The sequence below is a fragment of the Molossus molossus genome, unplaced genomic scaffold (assembly GCF_014108415.1).
Source record: "Molossus molossus isolate mMolMol1 unplaced genomic scaffold, mMolMol1.p scaffold_m16_p_4, whole genome shotgun sequence".
NCBI lineage: Eukaryota > Metazoa > Chordata > Mammalia > Chiroptera > Molossidae > Molossus > Molossus molossus.
Genome location: NW_023425377.1, coordinates 56,221,131 through 56,238,551, shown reverse-complemented (window position 1 = coordinate 56,238,551; position 17,421 = coordinate 56,221,131). Strand labels below are relative to the sequence as shown.

The following is a 17,421-nucleotide window of genomic DNA, read 5'->3' as shown; positions in this document are numbered from 1 at the left end:
AAAACACATAGACACAGACAACAGTGTGGTAATAGCCAGTGGGAAAGGGGGCTAGGGGCTAGGTGGAGGTTGGCAAAGGGGAGGAAATGGGGACGGAAAGAGACATTGCTTGGGGCAATGGGCTCACTGTGCAGATGATCAGATTTTTTATTGAGTTGTACACTTGAAACCTGTATCGTTTGGCGAACCAGTGTCACCCCAATGAATTCAATTTAAAATAAAAAGAAAACACTAAAAAACGTACGTGTGTGTGTGTGTGTGTGTGTGTGTGTGTGTGTGTGTGTATGTATATATATCATTCCACATCTGTGAGAAAAAGATGCAGCTTTAGGTGTGCTAAGTTCTCCTTCCAGAATTTTAAACAGGTTTTAGACATTTGATCATCAACCCTAAGGTAATCCTTTCTCATACACTTACCTTGTAGAGTTATTTTGACATCTAAATACTATATGCCTTCTGTTTAAAAGCCCTGTCCTAGAGGGAATAGTTTTCCCACATTTCTTAGTATTTCCATATTGGAAATTATTCTAGTTGCCAGGATCTAGTAGAATAGGGACAATTTGAGTCAGTAACTTGGGCTCCAAAATCAGATGTATCACCAGCTCACAAATCATGGCATTCTTAATTTTGGAGCCATTTTGTTTTGTGTTTGTCAAAACTTCAAGAAGTGGCATCAAGGCTTACTTAGGTATGTTAAGAAATTTTCTCTGCAACTTGTCAGGTTTCCCATTTTTGTTTTAAGTAGTGAGGTTGGTTAAAACCCTGCCCATTTCCACAGATACCATTTAGTGAGGTATCATTTTCACAGACCAGTAGGTAATCCAGAGTTCTCAACTACGTCAGGCTCCAAAGCTTGTTCTCCTAGTTAATAAGGCAGGGAAAGTGTCTTCAGACAGACGCAAGTGTGGAAGTAAGTCCAGTATGAAGTTAGATAACAGACCACCTCACTGTTAATTGGGTGGGATATGTGGATGTCAGTGTTCATTGAGTTATGGTAACTCTGGAAAACCAGGGACAGTTGGAGAAGAAGGGGGCCTTAGTCACAGCAATGAGGAGTAGAAGGGAAGACACAGAAAAGAAGGGAATACCAGAGGAGCTGAACTGCTGGTCAGGTAGGAAAGGGATCATGACAGCCAGAGGAACAGAGCAAAAAGAGAGAGAAGTAAGTGGCAGGGGGTGGAGGAGGGAGATTTACCACCAGGAGTTAGATAAGTAAGAGAGAGAAAGACCCAGAAGAGGAGAGAGTGCCTCTGTTGTTACCACATTGGGGAGAGCCCCAGATAAAGGTGAATCAGCTCTCCTTTTGTATCATCAGGAAAAAGAATCAGGTGGGTTTCCTGATTGTCAGAATGAAAGAAATCAGCTTCATTTGGCAGGAGAAAAACCTTAACAGTAATTCATAATAATGAGAATCATGGCAGTAAAATATTTCCTCATATCATTTCCAGTATAATAGCTACATAAAGAGGTTAACTATAATAAGTCATGTCCATATTTGGTACCCTACAAAACTTGGAGGAAATGAGGTCCTTTTAAGGGGTCCTTTTAAAAGTGGGAAACCCCTTTCCAGTTCTCATTGAGAACCAGCTGGGTGCCTTTTCTGACCCCCATTTCAATGCTGTTGTGGTCTTATTGTCATCCCAGACAGACTCAGGGTTGCTAACAAGCCACCTGAGTTATTTAACCAACTCAGACATTCTGGTGTGGGCTGTTTAAAATTATTCTTGTGAAGTTGAAACCATGGCTAATAATGTGTCTAGATTCTTTCATACCTGTGTTTACTCTCCCCTTGGTTCAGTGGGCTGTACCTTGGGGGCTGGTCACTCTTCCTGGAGTCATGCCTGTCAAGAAAGCAAATCTATTTAATGACCTTTGAAAGCACCCACTTACCCCTATACCAGCCCCACAGCTCGAGACCCGATTTTATTTTGGAGCAGGTAATACTTCTCCATTTGCATCGTGTAGCTTCACAGATACTGTATCACACTCAGATCTTTTTAAATTGACCTGAAACCTTGACTTTCTTATTTGTGAACCATCTAGAGGGCCACATGGCTTCAGTAACAATTTTATCATTTCCCTTAATTTTTATTGCAATGGCCACACGTTGGTAGAAGGCTTAGTTTTATTGTAACTGAAAGTGTCATTTTGGAAAGGGTTCCACATTTTTGGTACAGTTCAGTGACCTTGCAGTTCGGCCCTGGCCCTTCTGGGATGTTGGAGCCAGCAACAGAAGGTTGCCCGGAGCCTTAAAAAGGAGTTCCCTTGTGCCAGCAGTGGCTCTTCACGGGGACATGTGCAACCCAGACACCACTTATCTGTGAACCCTTGGAGATGGATGGCAGGTCATGACCAGGGGAAGGTACAGATTTTGGAAAAAGAGAAGGAAAAAATACAGGCCTCCCCAAAACACACACACAGTATGAGTAAATTGCTTCCTCTAGGGCAACCTGAGGGTTTAAGAGCACCTCAGAGGATGTGGAGAAGCTTCCATTATTTAAAATGTGGGAAGCACAGAAATGACTAGCAGGAACTACACACATGCGCACACACAGTGAGAAGGGTGGAGGGAGCAGCCATGGCCACTAACAGGCCATCACTCTGAGTGAAATAAGTTAAGGCTCTGACCTTCCACAGACAACAAGTGTCTCTCCTCAGAATTGACTCCCTTCTTCTGCCATCATACTGAGTTCCTCTCAGTTAAAAAAAAAATCTTGCTTGTGACTGGTGGAATATGGCAGCCTTGAGAACTTCACCCCTGGCTGATGAGAGAGGGAAGGGCCTGAGCCAGTCCACCTGCTCCCCCAGTAGTGTTGGCATGCCGGCCTGCACTGACCTTGACCTGAATGCTGTGCTCTCTGTTTGCTAGGTTCTCCCCTATGGGTGTAGATCACATGAGTGGGCTTTCTGGTGTCAATGTCCCAGGCAACGCGTCTTCAGGCTGGTGCATCTTCATCTACAACCTTGGTCAAGATGCCGATGAGGGAATCCTCTGGCAGATGTTTGGCCCCTTTGGCGCAGTCACCAATGTGAAAGTGATTCGCGACTTCAACACCAACAAGTGCAAAGGCTTTGGTTTTGTGACCATGACAAACTATGAAGAAGCCGCGATAGCCATAGCAAGTCTGAACGGCTACCGCCTGGGGGACAAAATCTTACAGGTTTCCTTCAAAACCAACAAGTCCCACAAATAACTCACTCATGCTTTTTTTGTACGGAATAGATTAATTCAGAGTGAAGAAGTTGAAACTTTTTTGTTAGTGTACAACTCATTTTGCGCCAATTTTCACAAGTGTTTGTCTTAGTCTAAATGAGAAGTGAAAAGGTTTTTATACTCTGAGATGCAACCAACATGTTCAAATGTTTGAAATCCCACAATGTTAGACCAACTTTAAGTTTCTTAAGTTATTTCCTTTAAAATATATATTAAACAGAAATCTAAGTAGACTGCATTGACTAACCAGTCCCTCGGGATGGTGGTGAAACTGAAGCATGCTTTAACTTCTAAGACTGTCTAACACCCATTTCATTTGGTGTCTCCACAAACGGATAAAAAAAAAAAAAGAAAGAAAGAAAGAAAGAAATGACCTTTTAGTTTTCGTTTTTAAACTAAAGATGTTAGACAGATGCTGAGTGTGCATTTCCTCAACTGCTTCAACATTTTAAGCAATTTCTGCTTTGGTTGACATGAAATTGCTTTCCCAAGCAAGTCTCATTGCCACCTCCTGCTCACTCAGTCCCGGGTTCTGCCGAGTACTCCTGGTAGTGGCCAGGGGCCACCGCCAGGGAGGGGGTGGCCAGATTCCCAGCCAGGCCCTTTAGAGGAGGACACAGTGTTTCCTAAGCCCAGACATCAATGGGAACGGACCAAAGAGTTTCAGGGAAACTCCATATATTCCTGAGTCAGATCTAAGCTCCAGGCACGCCTGAAGATGTGTTTGCTCCTTTGACATTCTGAGTTCTTGTCCACACATTGCATGCACAGTGCCCCCACACATTGGATATTGTTCACAGTCATTTCTCCAGTTCCCAAAAGCATTTAACATAGCTTGAATGCATAAGATAGCTCTATTTTTAATAACACGTAAACATTTGAGCATTGTATTTCACGCATCCCTTCTTGTGAGTGCTAGACTTTTTTCTATTTTAGTTGGATTTTGTTTTGAAACTTTGCTTTCATATGAACACTCAGCAGAATAGTACTTCTTGCCAATTATCTATTAACAACAACAACAAAACCAAAAAACAAAACAAAACAAAAAAAACACCTTTGATTTGTAGTTTTAAAGATTAACCCTCAAAGTTCTCTTCATATTGCTTTGACATTTTGGGTTGTTCTGTTCTGTTCTGTTAATTTTCTTTTGCTTTTTTGTGTTTTTTGTTTGTTTTTACTTTTGCATTTAAGACCATTAAATTTGCTTTTGTTTTGCTCAAATTTTGTTTTGTTTTTTATTACCTTTTCTTTCTTTTTGGTTAGGTAAGGTACAGATGGCCCAGCATTCAGGGAAGATGTATAAGATCTTAAGAAACAAATACTTGCCTCAAGACAAAGCATTTACAAATCTGTCATGTAGGAATATGCAGTCACAGTTGGTGTTTTTTAAAATGGGGAGCTAGTAGGGAAGAGTCCGACAGAGGGCTTGAGAAGTAGCCAGGGCCAGATCTCTGGGCAACTCCTAAGGAGCATGATCCGATTTTTATAAATAACTGATGTACAGAGAATAAAACAGGATAACTTAGTACCAGCAGTTTTTAACTTTGACATGAGACTAAAACATGTAATGATAAGCCGTCCTTTAGTTATCAAGATCATGGAATTGCAGCATTATTTTGTCTGTCTGTCTGTTTGTTTATTTATTTATTTATTTTAATTGGGGGGAGGGGGGGTAGAGGGCCGATAGGCACAGGCTTGTCCAGAAAAGATCAGTGTTCTGAGAAGCCCTTTAAAAAATTTAAGGCTGCCTGTCCCTGCTCTGTTACCCTCATACTTTATTGAGGAGCTACCAGCTACTTGCATTATTATCCCCAATTTAAGATGTTGCCATGTTCTTTTCCCACAAAAGTCAAGTTCATACCTTGAGGCCTTGTTTCATAAGTTGGCCTGTGCCATGGAGGATCTCCTCCCTCAAGCAGAATCTCCCAGATCCTAAGTCAAAGCCAGCTTGTGTGCCTCCTACTAGAACCCAAAACCCAAAACTCTGTTGTCCTAGATGCTCTTCAGACTGGGACTGGGATGTTTTTCTAGAAAAATATGCCTTTCGGGTTGTGTAACCTTGGGCCAGCGTTTTCTCAGAGATGAGATTCTCAGTTCTGAAACCTGTCCTTAAATCTCATTAATACACATTCCTGTCAGCCCTTTCTAGTGCTATTTTTCTTACAAGGATAATGTCCTAAGTGCAAACTGAAATGATGGTGGGCTCACAGCCAGCACTGCATCTTCTTTCCTCCCCTCCCTCTTATTTAAACCAGATTGATTGTTCTGATGCTAGCTCAGATGAGAAGGAGATATGAAGTACATATGAGCCTTTGAAAGTTGCCTGAAGTTTCTCAGGTCAGTAAAAATTCTCATGTTACGTGGTCACCTTACCACTCTTTGAATAGCCTTCTAGCTAAAAATTTCAATGTGTTTCTTTGGGAGTTTCAATGTACAGGTGTGTGGAGGGATTCTGCTTTTGACATGTTCCTCCTGAAAAGCAATTGTCACTCCCATCCAGGTACCAGATGCAGGCCCTGTTTCCATAAAGTTCATTACATTTTTCCTAGACTTGTTTGTGAAAGGAAGGTTCATTTTTTAAAAGTCATGATCCAAAAGAAATTTTTTAAAAAAAATTTACATAGATCAATCATATTTGTATTCTGCAAAATGAATTCTTATTTGGAAATTTTGATGAAAAATAAGAGTAGATAAAGTTAATTTATCAGAAGTTTGGTTTGGTCCATAAATACCAAAGAAGCTTTGGTTGAATTCTCTTTTGGCCTAACTCCCCTAACAATTGTTTGCTAAGCAGTTCCAAACTTGTGAACCTGGTTCCAGTTTGGTTGTCTATATTTTACTCTTGGCTCTGCCCTTCTTTAGCTTTTCAGTGTAATATGATAGGCTATGGTCTTCTGCGCTGGCTGTGCCTATCATCAGCAGATGGTGTTGGGTTGGCTCCACCATCTTTGTTCAGAAGGTGAGTCTTTTCCTTGCCAAAGGTAGCTGCCTTAACCTTTGAGAGTCTACACTTGGTGTTAGAGATAGAAACCCAGCGTCCAGTGTCTGCACCAGGCTGCCGAAGGAGTTGGTGCCTCTGAGCAGGCAGCTGAGAGGTCCCTACTGGATCAGACAAGTAAATGAATCCTATGACAGTTATTGACAGTAACTTATTCTGGTTGGCCTTCAAACTGGGGCCATTCTAGGGCCATTGACTGACCTGAGTCCATTGTTGGGCGTGAAAGTCAAAGGTAGCATCACCTAGCTAGCTGTCCATTTTATATCTGATTCAGCCTGATATTTTTTTTGCTATCTGCTCTTTGCAGTCTTCCTGTGTTGGATAAAAATGAATAAGAATAAGCTGCCCACCCCAGTCCTCCACCTGAAATTCTTCCCATTTTCCTAGGACCTAAGGCACCTCCCTCCCTCCCGTTCATCAGATTCCCAAGCCAGCCACCAACTAAAGTCACAAGTACTTTCTGTTAAGTGGCATTGATAGTTGACCCTTTTTTACAATAGCAGTAGAACCTGAATCCCAGATCTTTGGCAGGGTTTAAGGTTCTAAATCTGTTGATTTGCCTCTGACTTCTAATGATTGTATTGTATATTTTCTCACAACCTTTTGGTGACATAGTTCAGTTTTCTGCTTGGTCATTTAAAAAAAAAATTTACTTGTAAGTCACCACCAGGACCTATGTTAGGCTAACCAATGGTCTAAGCAGTGACTTTGAGAGGACTGAATTTCATTGCCCCCTCCACCCCCAGAAGAGAAGGCTTGTTCATTGGTGAGACCACCTCTTTACCATGTAATGTTCTGTTTATAGTGACTTGCTCTGGGTGGGGAGGGGGGGAAGAGCTTTACTGACTGGTCCCCATGTTGTACAGTAGATGGTTAGACATTTTGTATATTAGTGTTTTAAGTTACTGATTTGTTTTATAATATGAAATAATTTATTTTTCAGAAACCATTTTTCATTTTAACTTTGTTTTTACATGGGTTTGTTTTCAATAAAGTATGACACTGCTGTCCAAAAGTCAACAATAAAATGAATCCCATTGTGTTATTTTGAGGATGCTTATGTAACTAGCTTTTTATTTTATTTTTTTAATTTCCAGGGGGAAAAAGCCCGTCTCAGTTTCCATCTCCCTCTTTCCATTTTTATCCTTGTGAATAAATGTTCTTTAGTGTTTTAAGAGGAAAAAGCAAACCTAGATTTTGATAATCCAGAAGATTTCAGACTAATAAAGAAGCTTTGAAAGAAGACCAATTTTTCAAAATTTTAGTGAAGTGTGAATATTTTTTGTCAATGGCTTTCTCAAAGAGAATGAAACTTTTGCACCATTTTCAGAGTTTTTATAGAGATGCCAAATTGATATATTTACATGTAATGGAAACATAAAAAAGTTTTATTAAACAATTGTTCATAGCCGTGTAGACATTTTAATTCCGTTTCCAAAGCTCTCAAAGCGTATTTTTGGAGTACGGAGTTTGGGGTGTTATGGTTCCAAACATTCGATTGTTTGAATATTTAGTTCTTTCCACAGGTTTCAGGTTTGTGTTAAACACTGTATGTGAATTATGACTGGAATTTTGTGATATTTTGGTAATAAATGAAGTGGGATCATTGAGATGTGGTGGTGTAGGGTGATGGTGTGTAACCTATAAGCAGCCAATGCTGACAAAGTGCCTACTGGGGCTACAGGTGACTCCTAGGTAAGCTTGAGCTGCCTTCTGCCAAGCTGTCCTTGTGTGCCAGACTTGGTCTTGACCTATTCGAGGAGGGAGGGGGCCCTCGGACAGCCCAGCTTGGGGTATTGAGGGGAAGGCACTGGGACGTCCTCTGTGACCAGATCTCCACTGCCCTCTGCCTCTGCCAGATTTTGCCCCCTCTCCTGGATACACTCACAAGCCAGCCCTCACCCCTCAGAGACTAAGAAGCCCCTGTTCTTCAGGTTCAAATGTTCTTGGGCCTCCTGCATTGTCCCTGGGAGTTTCCTGACAATCTGTTCCTCACTCCCAAGCCCCATGGCCATTCTGAGTGTCTTCTGGCACTAATCTTTGGTGATGGGAAAGCAAATTCTGACTCAGAGGCAGGAAGGAACACAAGGATCTTAGGTTTGAATCCTGGATCTGTCCTTCCCAGTGTACATTGGGGCCAAGACACTGACTTGCCAAGCCTCAGTGTCCTGTCTGAAATGGGATCCACAATGTCCACCCTATAGGATTCTTTGAAAGGAAAATAGATCAAGTAGGTACTGCAATTACCACAGCCATTCTGAAGCATCCAGAAGTAAGATTGGGGTCAGCAGAGAACAGCAAGCCCCCATGCTGCCCCACAGCCAGTGGGCTACGCTGAAACCTATAGCTATGCCTCTTCTAAAGTCTTTAGTTTCTCTTTTTTGTGTAGCTCTGTGTTCATCTCCCTCTTTTGCAGATGTGGCTAAATAGTCCCATGACTTCTGGGGAAGCCTCAGAATATCCAGCCTATGTCTGTCATAGGGGGGCAGGCACACACCACCTGGGGAAGAAGGAGCACACTCCAGCAGGAGGTGGTTCAGGGGTATCCTCTGCATGCTCAGACCCAAAGGCCAGTACAGGGCCTCCAGCAGGGACTCCTGAGGTTTCTGGGCACCTCCTTGGATGTAGGGAATCCCACACGTTGTCTGCACCTGTGCACTGAGGAAAAGGGACCTGGTATGTCAGCCTTTTCCGATGTATCAGAGAGCAGAGCTTCTCAATTTTGAATGCGTCCTCCTTCACCAAGGGCCCTGTTTAAAAGCAGGTTCAGCCCTGGCCGGTTTGGCTCAGCGGTTAGAGCGTTGGCCTGCGGTCCGGAGAGACCGGGTTCGGTTCCCGCTAAGGGCACGTACCTTGGTTGCAGTTTGTCCCCGGCCCTGGTTGGGTCGTGTGGGTGGCAACCACTCGATGTGTCGCTTTCACGTCGATGTTTCTCTCTCTCTCTCTCCCTCTCACTCTATCTGAACAAAATATCGAAAAATGTCCTCGGGTGAGGATGAAAAAAAACAAAAACAAATAAAAGCAGGTTCATCTCTGCATTTCTAACAAGCCCCAGGCAATGCCTACACTCTGGTAACTCACGTTGAGAAGCAAGAGGTTTAAGAAAGTGCCTTAGGTGGAGGGTATGTTTTAATAAAACCTTTCTGCCCCTATCTCCACTCTGGTGCCAAGACAGCTTCTGATTCCCCTTCACCCCAGAATTCAGAGCTGAGAAACTGAGCCTGTGTGCAAGGTGGGAGAGTTCTTACTACCAGACTGTCCAGTGCAGGCTGTTTTCATGTTCAAGGCTCTGTGGGCCTAATATCTGCATTCCTATGTGTTTAGGTTTTTTAATTGGTTTAACTTGAATAATTTCTTAGCACAGTTTAAAAGGATTTTAGGAAGAGAAGGGAGAAAATCAGTCACCATTTTTGTCCCAGAGAACCACGGGTTGTGTTTAGTAATAAGCAGGACCAAGTTGTGATGTATTGGGGGGTTTAGGGCATGGTGAATCTGCCCTTGGCCTGATGCTGCCAATGAGCAGGACAGTGGTGGTAGCAATGAGCAGGACAGTGGTTGTAACATGGGTTTGGCAGCCTCTGACAAGTGGCAGCCCAGGCTTCCCACCCCACTAGCTCCAGGAAGCCACACAGAAGTCCTGCAGTAGAATTAAAGCTGGCCAGGGAGCATTTGTTCCAAGTTAGGGACTGGATTGCCCACCTGTTTCAGCCTGGTGGTGGTGAGCACATTTTATCCCACTCAGGGGCCCCAAAGAACAGATCAGAAATCCCCTACCCCATGTATGGGTGGTGCTGAGGAGTGTGTGGGCCATCAAGGCCCCCGGGGGGTGGCATTGACAGGATTTAACAGTAGAGATTTAAAGGAGCTAGAGATAGTGGTGAGAAATAATAGGTGCAGTTAGCTGTGAGTTGTGCTTTGCACTTTAAAAAGTACTTTTCTGCACATTACAGGTACGTCAACCCCATGAGGAAGATGTCACTGTTATTGTTCATGAACCCACTTTACAGATGATATGCCGAAGCTTAGCCAGCTGGAAAACAGGCTATTTAGTGCTGCTGATATCCCCCCCATTTGGTATAGAGCATCCTGGGTTTTAGCTACCCTTTAATTTTGTGCCTCTGAACTGTCCGTTTTGGGGTTCAGTCTGGGATGGAAAATTTGGGTGCAGAGGAGATGTGGTTCCTGCAGGGGTGGGAAGGGGCTCAGGTGCCTGTGGGAGGAAACTTCAGCTTAGAGAGCCACTGCTGGGGGCAGAAGGGGGGCAGCCCGCTGAAGTGTTCTTTCCAGTTGGAGGGACCTAGAACAAGAAGTGGGGGTGGGAACAGGGCTGGGGAGTTGGTAGGGAGTTGTTGTGGTGGCATAGGCATGAAGGCCCTTTTCCATTTTTTGTTCAGATAGAGTGGGAGGGAGAGAGAGGAAGAGAGAGAGAGAGAGAAACATCGACATGAAAGGGACACATCGAGTGGCTGCCACCCGCATGACCCAACCAGGGCCGGGGACAAACTGCAACCGAGATACATGCCCTTAGCGGGAACCGAACCCGGGTCTCTCTAGACCGCAGGCCGATGCTCTAACCGCTGAACCAAACCTGCCAGGGCAGTTTTTTTTTAAGACAGCAAGGAATACCCGCTTCATTCTTTTTGTTTGTTTGTTTGTTTGTTTGTTTAGTTTTAGAGAGAAGGGGGGGGCCATAAATTTGTTCTACTTACTTATGCATTCATTGGTTGATTCTTATATGTGCCCTGACTGGGGATCGAACCCACAATCTTGGGTATTGGGATGACGCTCTAACCAAGTGAACTACCCGGACAAGGCCCAAGCCAGTTTTTACCTACAAATAAATGTAAATTTTCTCCTGTATCCACGTAAATAAAGTTGCCGCATCCCAGGAAAATGGAGTGATGGGGATGGTCTGACTTGATACAAAATGCATGGCAACAAAAATTTCACATGGAGGCCCCTCAGAGAGTCAGAGTGCCTAAACCCAGTCCTGTGGGCTTTTGCAGGAGATCCATGGGTGCTGGAGCCAGAATATCAGGGCAGGTGCTCTGAAGGCAGGTATAGATGTGCAGGCCTTTTCCTGGGGAGTGGGGCAGCGGGGTATACGTCTCTCAAAGGTTCACAGATCTCCCCAACAGGCTGGGCTGAGGAAGGTGGTGGGGGCCTTGAATGCCAAGGTCATGCCAGTGGTGAATGGGAACTGGTCTTCATTTCCTTGGATGCCAGGCCCTTGCCTGTGCTGTTGCCCTTGCTAGAAGTGACCTTGTCCCTTTGATCATTCCCTCTGCTTAAATTTCTCCTGCTGGGCTGCCATCTCTCACTGGTTGTGTGGACTGGGCTGGGGCCAGGATGGGAGCAACAATATTTTAAAGGGGTTTTACAGGGCATTTGGTAATGGTGTGTGCCCTGATGGAGAAGATGAGGGCAGGGGTGATGAGCAAGTTGACCACAGTGCAAATGTTTCAAGGTAAAAATGAAAAGTGAATAAATAAGGGAATCTTAGAAAGGGATGTGTCAAATATGGAAGTAGCAAGATCTGAGCACTGCACGGAGAGTGAAGATAAAATCAGGAGGAAGATGACTGGTTGTGGAAGCTTCTGGGGCCCAGACAACAAAGTAACAAGCACAAACCTTAAACCTTTGTGAATAGGCTTTCTGAAATTTTTTTTTTTTTTTTTTTGGTAATTTTTTAAAATCCTAAAACATTTCACTCATCTGCTTCCATGACTTAAGAAACAAGATAATATTGCAGTGTTTTGCAAGTTATTTTTAAACCCTTCAGTTTAAAACTGCACATGAAGCCCAGCCGGTGTGGCTCAGTGAATTGAGTGTCGTCCCATGGACCAAGAGGTCCCAGTTTGATTCCTGGTTGAGGGCACATGCCTGGGTTGCAGCAATGGAAAAATATCCTTGGGTGAGGATTAAAAAATAAAACTGCACATGAAGGTGCAGTCTTAAACATGTTTAATTTAAAGAGATGATGTATATAAAGCACCCCCTTTCCTCTCTTACCACCTTTTCAGGCCCTTTAAGCTCCCCTTGCTTCCCCTTCATGCAAGTTATATCCTTAAAAATTCAACAGACTGGAAGGTGTGGGCAGCATGTCAAGGAGGACCATGGAGGTGGGGGAAGGAAGGAGGGGGTCAAGGCTGTCCAAGTTACTCCTGCGTATTCTTTAAGCAGGTGGGTAGAAGGATATATGTATACCCTACTTGACTTAGTGTGACAGAGGCCAGCAGGTGGGGCTACATAATTTGTGGGGTCCAGTGCAAATTGTGCTCCATCCATACAATGGAATATTATTCAGCCTTAAAAAAGGAAATTGTAACACCTGCTACAATTTGAGGACATTATGCTCAGTGAAATAAGCAGTTATAAAAGGGTAAATACTGTATGATTCTACTTATATGAGGTCCCTAAAGGAGTCAGATTCATAGAGACAGAAAGTAGATGGTGGGTGCTAGAGGCAGGGGATGGATAATAGTGTTTGATGGGGACAAAGTTTCAGTTTGGGAAGATGAGGAAGTTCTAGAGATGGATGGTGGGGATGGTTGCACAATGTGAATGTACTTAATGCCACTGAACAGTACACTTAAAAATGGTTAAAATGGTAAATTGTTTTATGTGTATTTTACCACAATTAAAGTTTAAAATAATTATTAAGTATTTTAAGACAGCCCTGACAGGTATGGCTCAGTTGGTTGGGTGTCATCCCATGTACCAGGAGTTTGCTGGTTCAATAACTGGTCAAGGGCACATGCCCAGGTTGCGGGCTCAATCCCAGTGGGGGTTTGCAGGAGGTTGCTGATCTATGTTACACTCTCACATCCATGTTTCTCTCTTTCTCTCTCTTTCTCGCTTCTCCTCTAAAACTCAATGAACTTTTTTTTTTTTTTTTTTTAATATCCTCACCCGAGGACATTTTTCCATTTTTTGTTCAGATAGAGTGGGAGGGAGAGAGAGAGAAATATCAATGTGAAAGGGACACATCGAGTGACTGCCATCCGCATGACCAACCAGGGCCGGGGACAAACTGCAACCGAGGTACGTGCCCTTAGCGGGAACCAAACCCGGTCTCTCTGGACTGCAGGCCAATGCTCTAACCAAACCAGCCAGGGCCAATGAACTATTCTTAAAAAAATATTTAAAGAGCCCTGGCCGGTTTGGCTCAGCGGTTAGAGCGTCGGCCTGCGGTCCTGAGAGACCCGGGTTCGGTTCCTGCTAAGGGCGCGTACCTCGGTTGCAGTTTGTCCCCGGCCCTGGTCGATTGTGCGGATGGCAGCCACTCGATGTGTTCCTTTCACATCGATGTTTCTCTCTCTCTCTGTTCTTCTCTCCCTCCCACTCTACCTGAACAAAAAATGGAAGAATGTCCTCGGGTGAGGATAAAAAAAAAAAAAAAAAATATTTAAAGACTACTTGGGGTGGTGTACACAAAATACAATGTACAGATGATGTGTTGTAGAATTGTGCACATGAAACCTGTATAATTTGGTTAACCATTGTCCCCCCAATAAATTCAATAAGAGAAAAAAGTTGCAAAACAGCAGTGGCAGAGAGCATAAAACCAAGCCAGGGCCTTATGTGTATGCATGGGTTCCTTGTCTAGGTGGCCACCCTGGGGGCCAACATTGCCCCAACTGGCTGTGTTTTATACCAGCTTCTGGGTGCAGCCAGAAACTTCCCAGTGTAGCCAAGATTCCCCCGCTCTTGGTGCTTAGGTGGGGAGAAGCCTGCTCCCCACAGCTGGCATTATAGCAGCTGGGCATGTCTGGTGCAGGTCTTGTATGTGAAAATGTACAGTGTGTTCACTGACCAGTGGCACCTGGTACAAAGGAAAAGCAAGATGGATGGTGATTGTATTCTAAGAGCAGAATCCTTGTTTCCATCCTGCCACGATCTGGTGTTGTCCCTCCTGGGGTTCCACCCAAACCTGAGCTCTGCCTGACTTGGCCTGGTCTAGCCCCTGTAGGCTCCACCTGCTGGGGAAGAAGTCAGTTCCCTTTGGGCAGTACATCTAGAACTTCTCCCAGCCTTCCTGGATCTGCCTTTTCATTACATAGGATCTTATCTGTCAGCTGGTGGCTATCTGTCTGTCTGTCTGTGTGCTACCTGCATATCCCTGCCAGCAGCCCCACACTCCTCTCATGATCTCACTATCTGATAGAAATTGCTTTCCTCACCCATCACCCCCCATATCACCTATCCCCAGGTCCATCTTTCCGCACACTCCCATGGCTAACTACAGACCCCCCACCAGAATCCTGGCCCTAATGGAGGGTGGCAGGGCCTGGGCCACTTGTGCTTTGTCCCCCATAGTTCACTTGTCCTCTGTCTGTATCCTTCCAACCATTCTCTTATTCAGTCCACACATTTTTCCTGTGTACACATTTTAGGATAGTCCATCAACGTGAATATAAACAAATTGTGGTCCATCCACACACTGGAATATTACTCAGCCTTGAAAAGGAGTGAAGCTATAACACTTTATAATGTGGAAAAACTGAGAAAACATACTACGTGAGAGAAGCCAGACACAAAAGGCCACACAGTGTGTGATTCCATTTGTGTAAAAGGACCAGAATAGGTAGATTGCATAGAAAGTAGATTAGTTCATTGCCAGAGAATGGGGTGGTAGGAGGGAATGGGGAGCAACAACATAATGGTTACAGAGTTTTCCTTGGAGGGATGAAAATGTTTGGGGCTAGGTAGAGGAGGTGGTTGCACAACATTGTGACTGTACAGAAGGCCACTAAATTGTTCACTTTAATTTATTTAAAAAATTCTTTTTCCTTATTGATTTCAGAGAGAGGAAAGATGGGGGGAGAGAGAGACAGAAACATCAATGAAAGAGAACATTGATTAGCTGCCTCCTGCATGCCCCCCACTGGGGATTTGGCCCACAACCTGGGCATGTGCCCTGACCAGGAATCCAACTGCCGACCTTTTGGTGCATGAGCCAATGCTCAATCACTGAGCCACACTGGCTGGGATAAATCGTTCACTTTAAAATGATGAATTTTCGGATTCCAAAATGGCGGTGGAGTGAATGGAAGCTACACAGACCATCTCCCAGGACCAAACTGGAATTATAACTAAAATAAAGATAAATCATTGGGAAAAAGGAACAGAAAAGCAGCTTGCACGGACCATATAACCAGGGACACTGAATAGATCCTGGTAGGATTGCAGAGGGCCGAGAGGGGGGTTGGGAGCTCACGAACAGTAGCAGTCTTACCTGTGAGCAACACCCTTGGGGTTAAAATTTCAAGCCTGCTCCACAGCGCAGCGGATCAGGACAGAATGCTAAAATAGTTACAGCCATTCAGCTTGGGATCTGGCAGAGGGAGGGCAGACAGGACTGGAACTGTGTGAGGAACTTGGGATTGGGAAGGCACTCAGAGCTCTTGCTGAGTTATGGCCACGCAGGACAGTGGCCATCTTACTCCTTCCAAGAGCTCTGGGGAGGGGCTGCGCCCCCTCCTCAGAGATTTAGCCCCATCCAGGTGGGCGATTGAAATGCAAATTGAGGGTCATTAACAAACAGCATCTGCCCCACCTCAGGAAATCCTCTTATGCTGAACACCTCAGGAAGTTTTTTATTCAACTGAGAACCCAAGTCTCTTCAAGTAACCTCTACTAATAGCCTCCAGGCAAAAAGCTAGAGGATAACTGAACCACTCCTGTGGTTGCAAATTTCCCAGGAAAGGAAGACTTGACAGTGGTGTTTAATGTGGGTCCCCTCATGCTCATCCAAACCCAGTAGAGGGAGCCACAAACAGCAAAACAACAACACCCACAAGGAAAATTTGGAAAGCTCCAAAACCCATTGAGATAACCAAAATGGTGAAACAAAGAAACAAATCCCAAGTGAAAGAACAAGAGACCTCTACCGAAGATGGGATAAATGAAATGCAGTTAAGCAAGTTATCAGAGGTAGAATTCAGAGCTATGATCTTGAGGAAGCTCAACAGCATGAGTAAGGACGTCAATGCCAGGAGTAAAGACATAGAAATATTGAAAATCAATCGAAAATGAAAAACCACCAAGAAGAAATGAAGAAAGACATAGCAGAAATAAAGAACACATTGGAAGGAAAAAACAATAGAGTAGAGGAAGCTCAGGACTAGATCAGTGAATTAGAAGACAGGGTAGAAAAAAATCAACCAATTAAAAAACCAAAAGGAAAAAAATTTTAAAAACAGGAAGACAGCATAAGAGAACCGTGGGACAACTGGAAACGTAATAATATTCGCATCATAGGAGTCCCTGAAGAGGAAGAAAATGAGCAAGGGTTAGAGACTATATTTCAAGAAATAGTGACATAAAACTTCCCTAATTTGGTGAAGGAAGAAAGCATTCAAGTTCAAGAAGCCCAGAGAGCCCCAACTAACAAGAACCAAAACAGGCCCACACCAAGACACATAGTAATTAAAATACCAAAAATTAAAGACAGAGAGAGAATCCTAAAGGCAGCAAGAGATAAGCAAGAGGTTACCTACAAAGGAATCCCCATAAGGCTCTCAGCTGACTTCACAACAGAAACACTACAGGCCAGAAGGCAATGGCATGAAGTAATCAAGGTCATGAAAAACAAGGATCTGAATCCAAGACTACTCCACCCAGCAAGGCTATCATTCAAAATAGAAGGTCAAATAAAGAGCTTCCCAGACAAAAAAAGAAAAAAAAAAAGGCTAAGGGAACACATTAGCACCAAACCATCACTGCAAGAAATGTTAAAAGGACTGTAATTAGTAGAAAAAATAGGTAAAGCCCTGGCCGGTTTGGCTCAGCGGTTGGAGCGTCGGCCTGCGGTCCTGAGAGACCCGGGTTCGGTTCCCGCTAAGGGCATGTACCTCGGTTGCAGTTTGTCCCCAGCTCTGGTCAGTCGTGTGGGTGGCAGCCACTCGGTGTGTCCCTCTCACATCGATGTTTCTCTCTCTGTTCTTCGCTCTCCCTCCCACTCTACCTGAACAACAACAACAACAACAACAAAACAAAAAACAAAAAAAATAGGTAAAAAAAATTATAACTACACTGAACAAAAATAGCAATAAATATGTACATTTCAATAATCACCTTAACTGTAAATGGATTGAATGCTCCCATAAAAAGACACAGAGTAGCTGATTGGATGAGAAAGCATGACTCACATATATGTTGTTTACAAGAGACCCACCTCACAACAAAAGACTTATATAGGTTGAAA

The 17,421-nt window shown here is 43.9% G+C and overlaps 1 protein-coding gene across 1 annotated transcript in view; it reads left to right on the top strand.

Moving 5' to 3' along the window:
• Positions 1-4,343, top strand: part of ELAVL1 (ELAV like RNA binding protein 1) — a 41,712-nt gene extending 37,369 nt beyond the window's left edge. Inside the window, exon 6 of the mRNA XM_036240056.1 lies at positions 2,870-4,343. Coding sequence (XP_036095949.1) covers positions 2,870-3,194 — 325 coding nt within the window. The 3' untranslated portion in view covers positions 3,195-4,343. The remainder of the gene's footprint in view (positions 1-2,869) is intronic.
• The last annotated feature ends 13,078 nt before the right edge of the window (positions 4,344-17,421 follow it).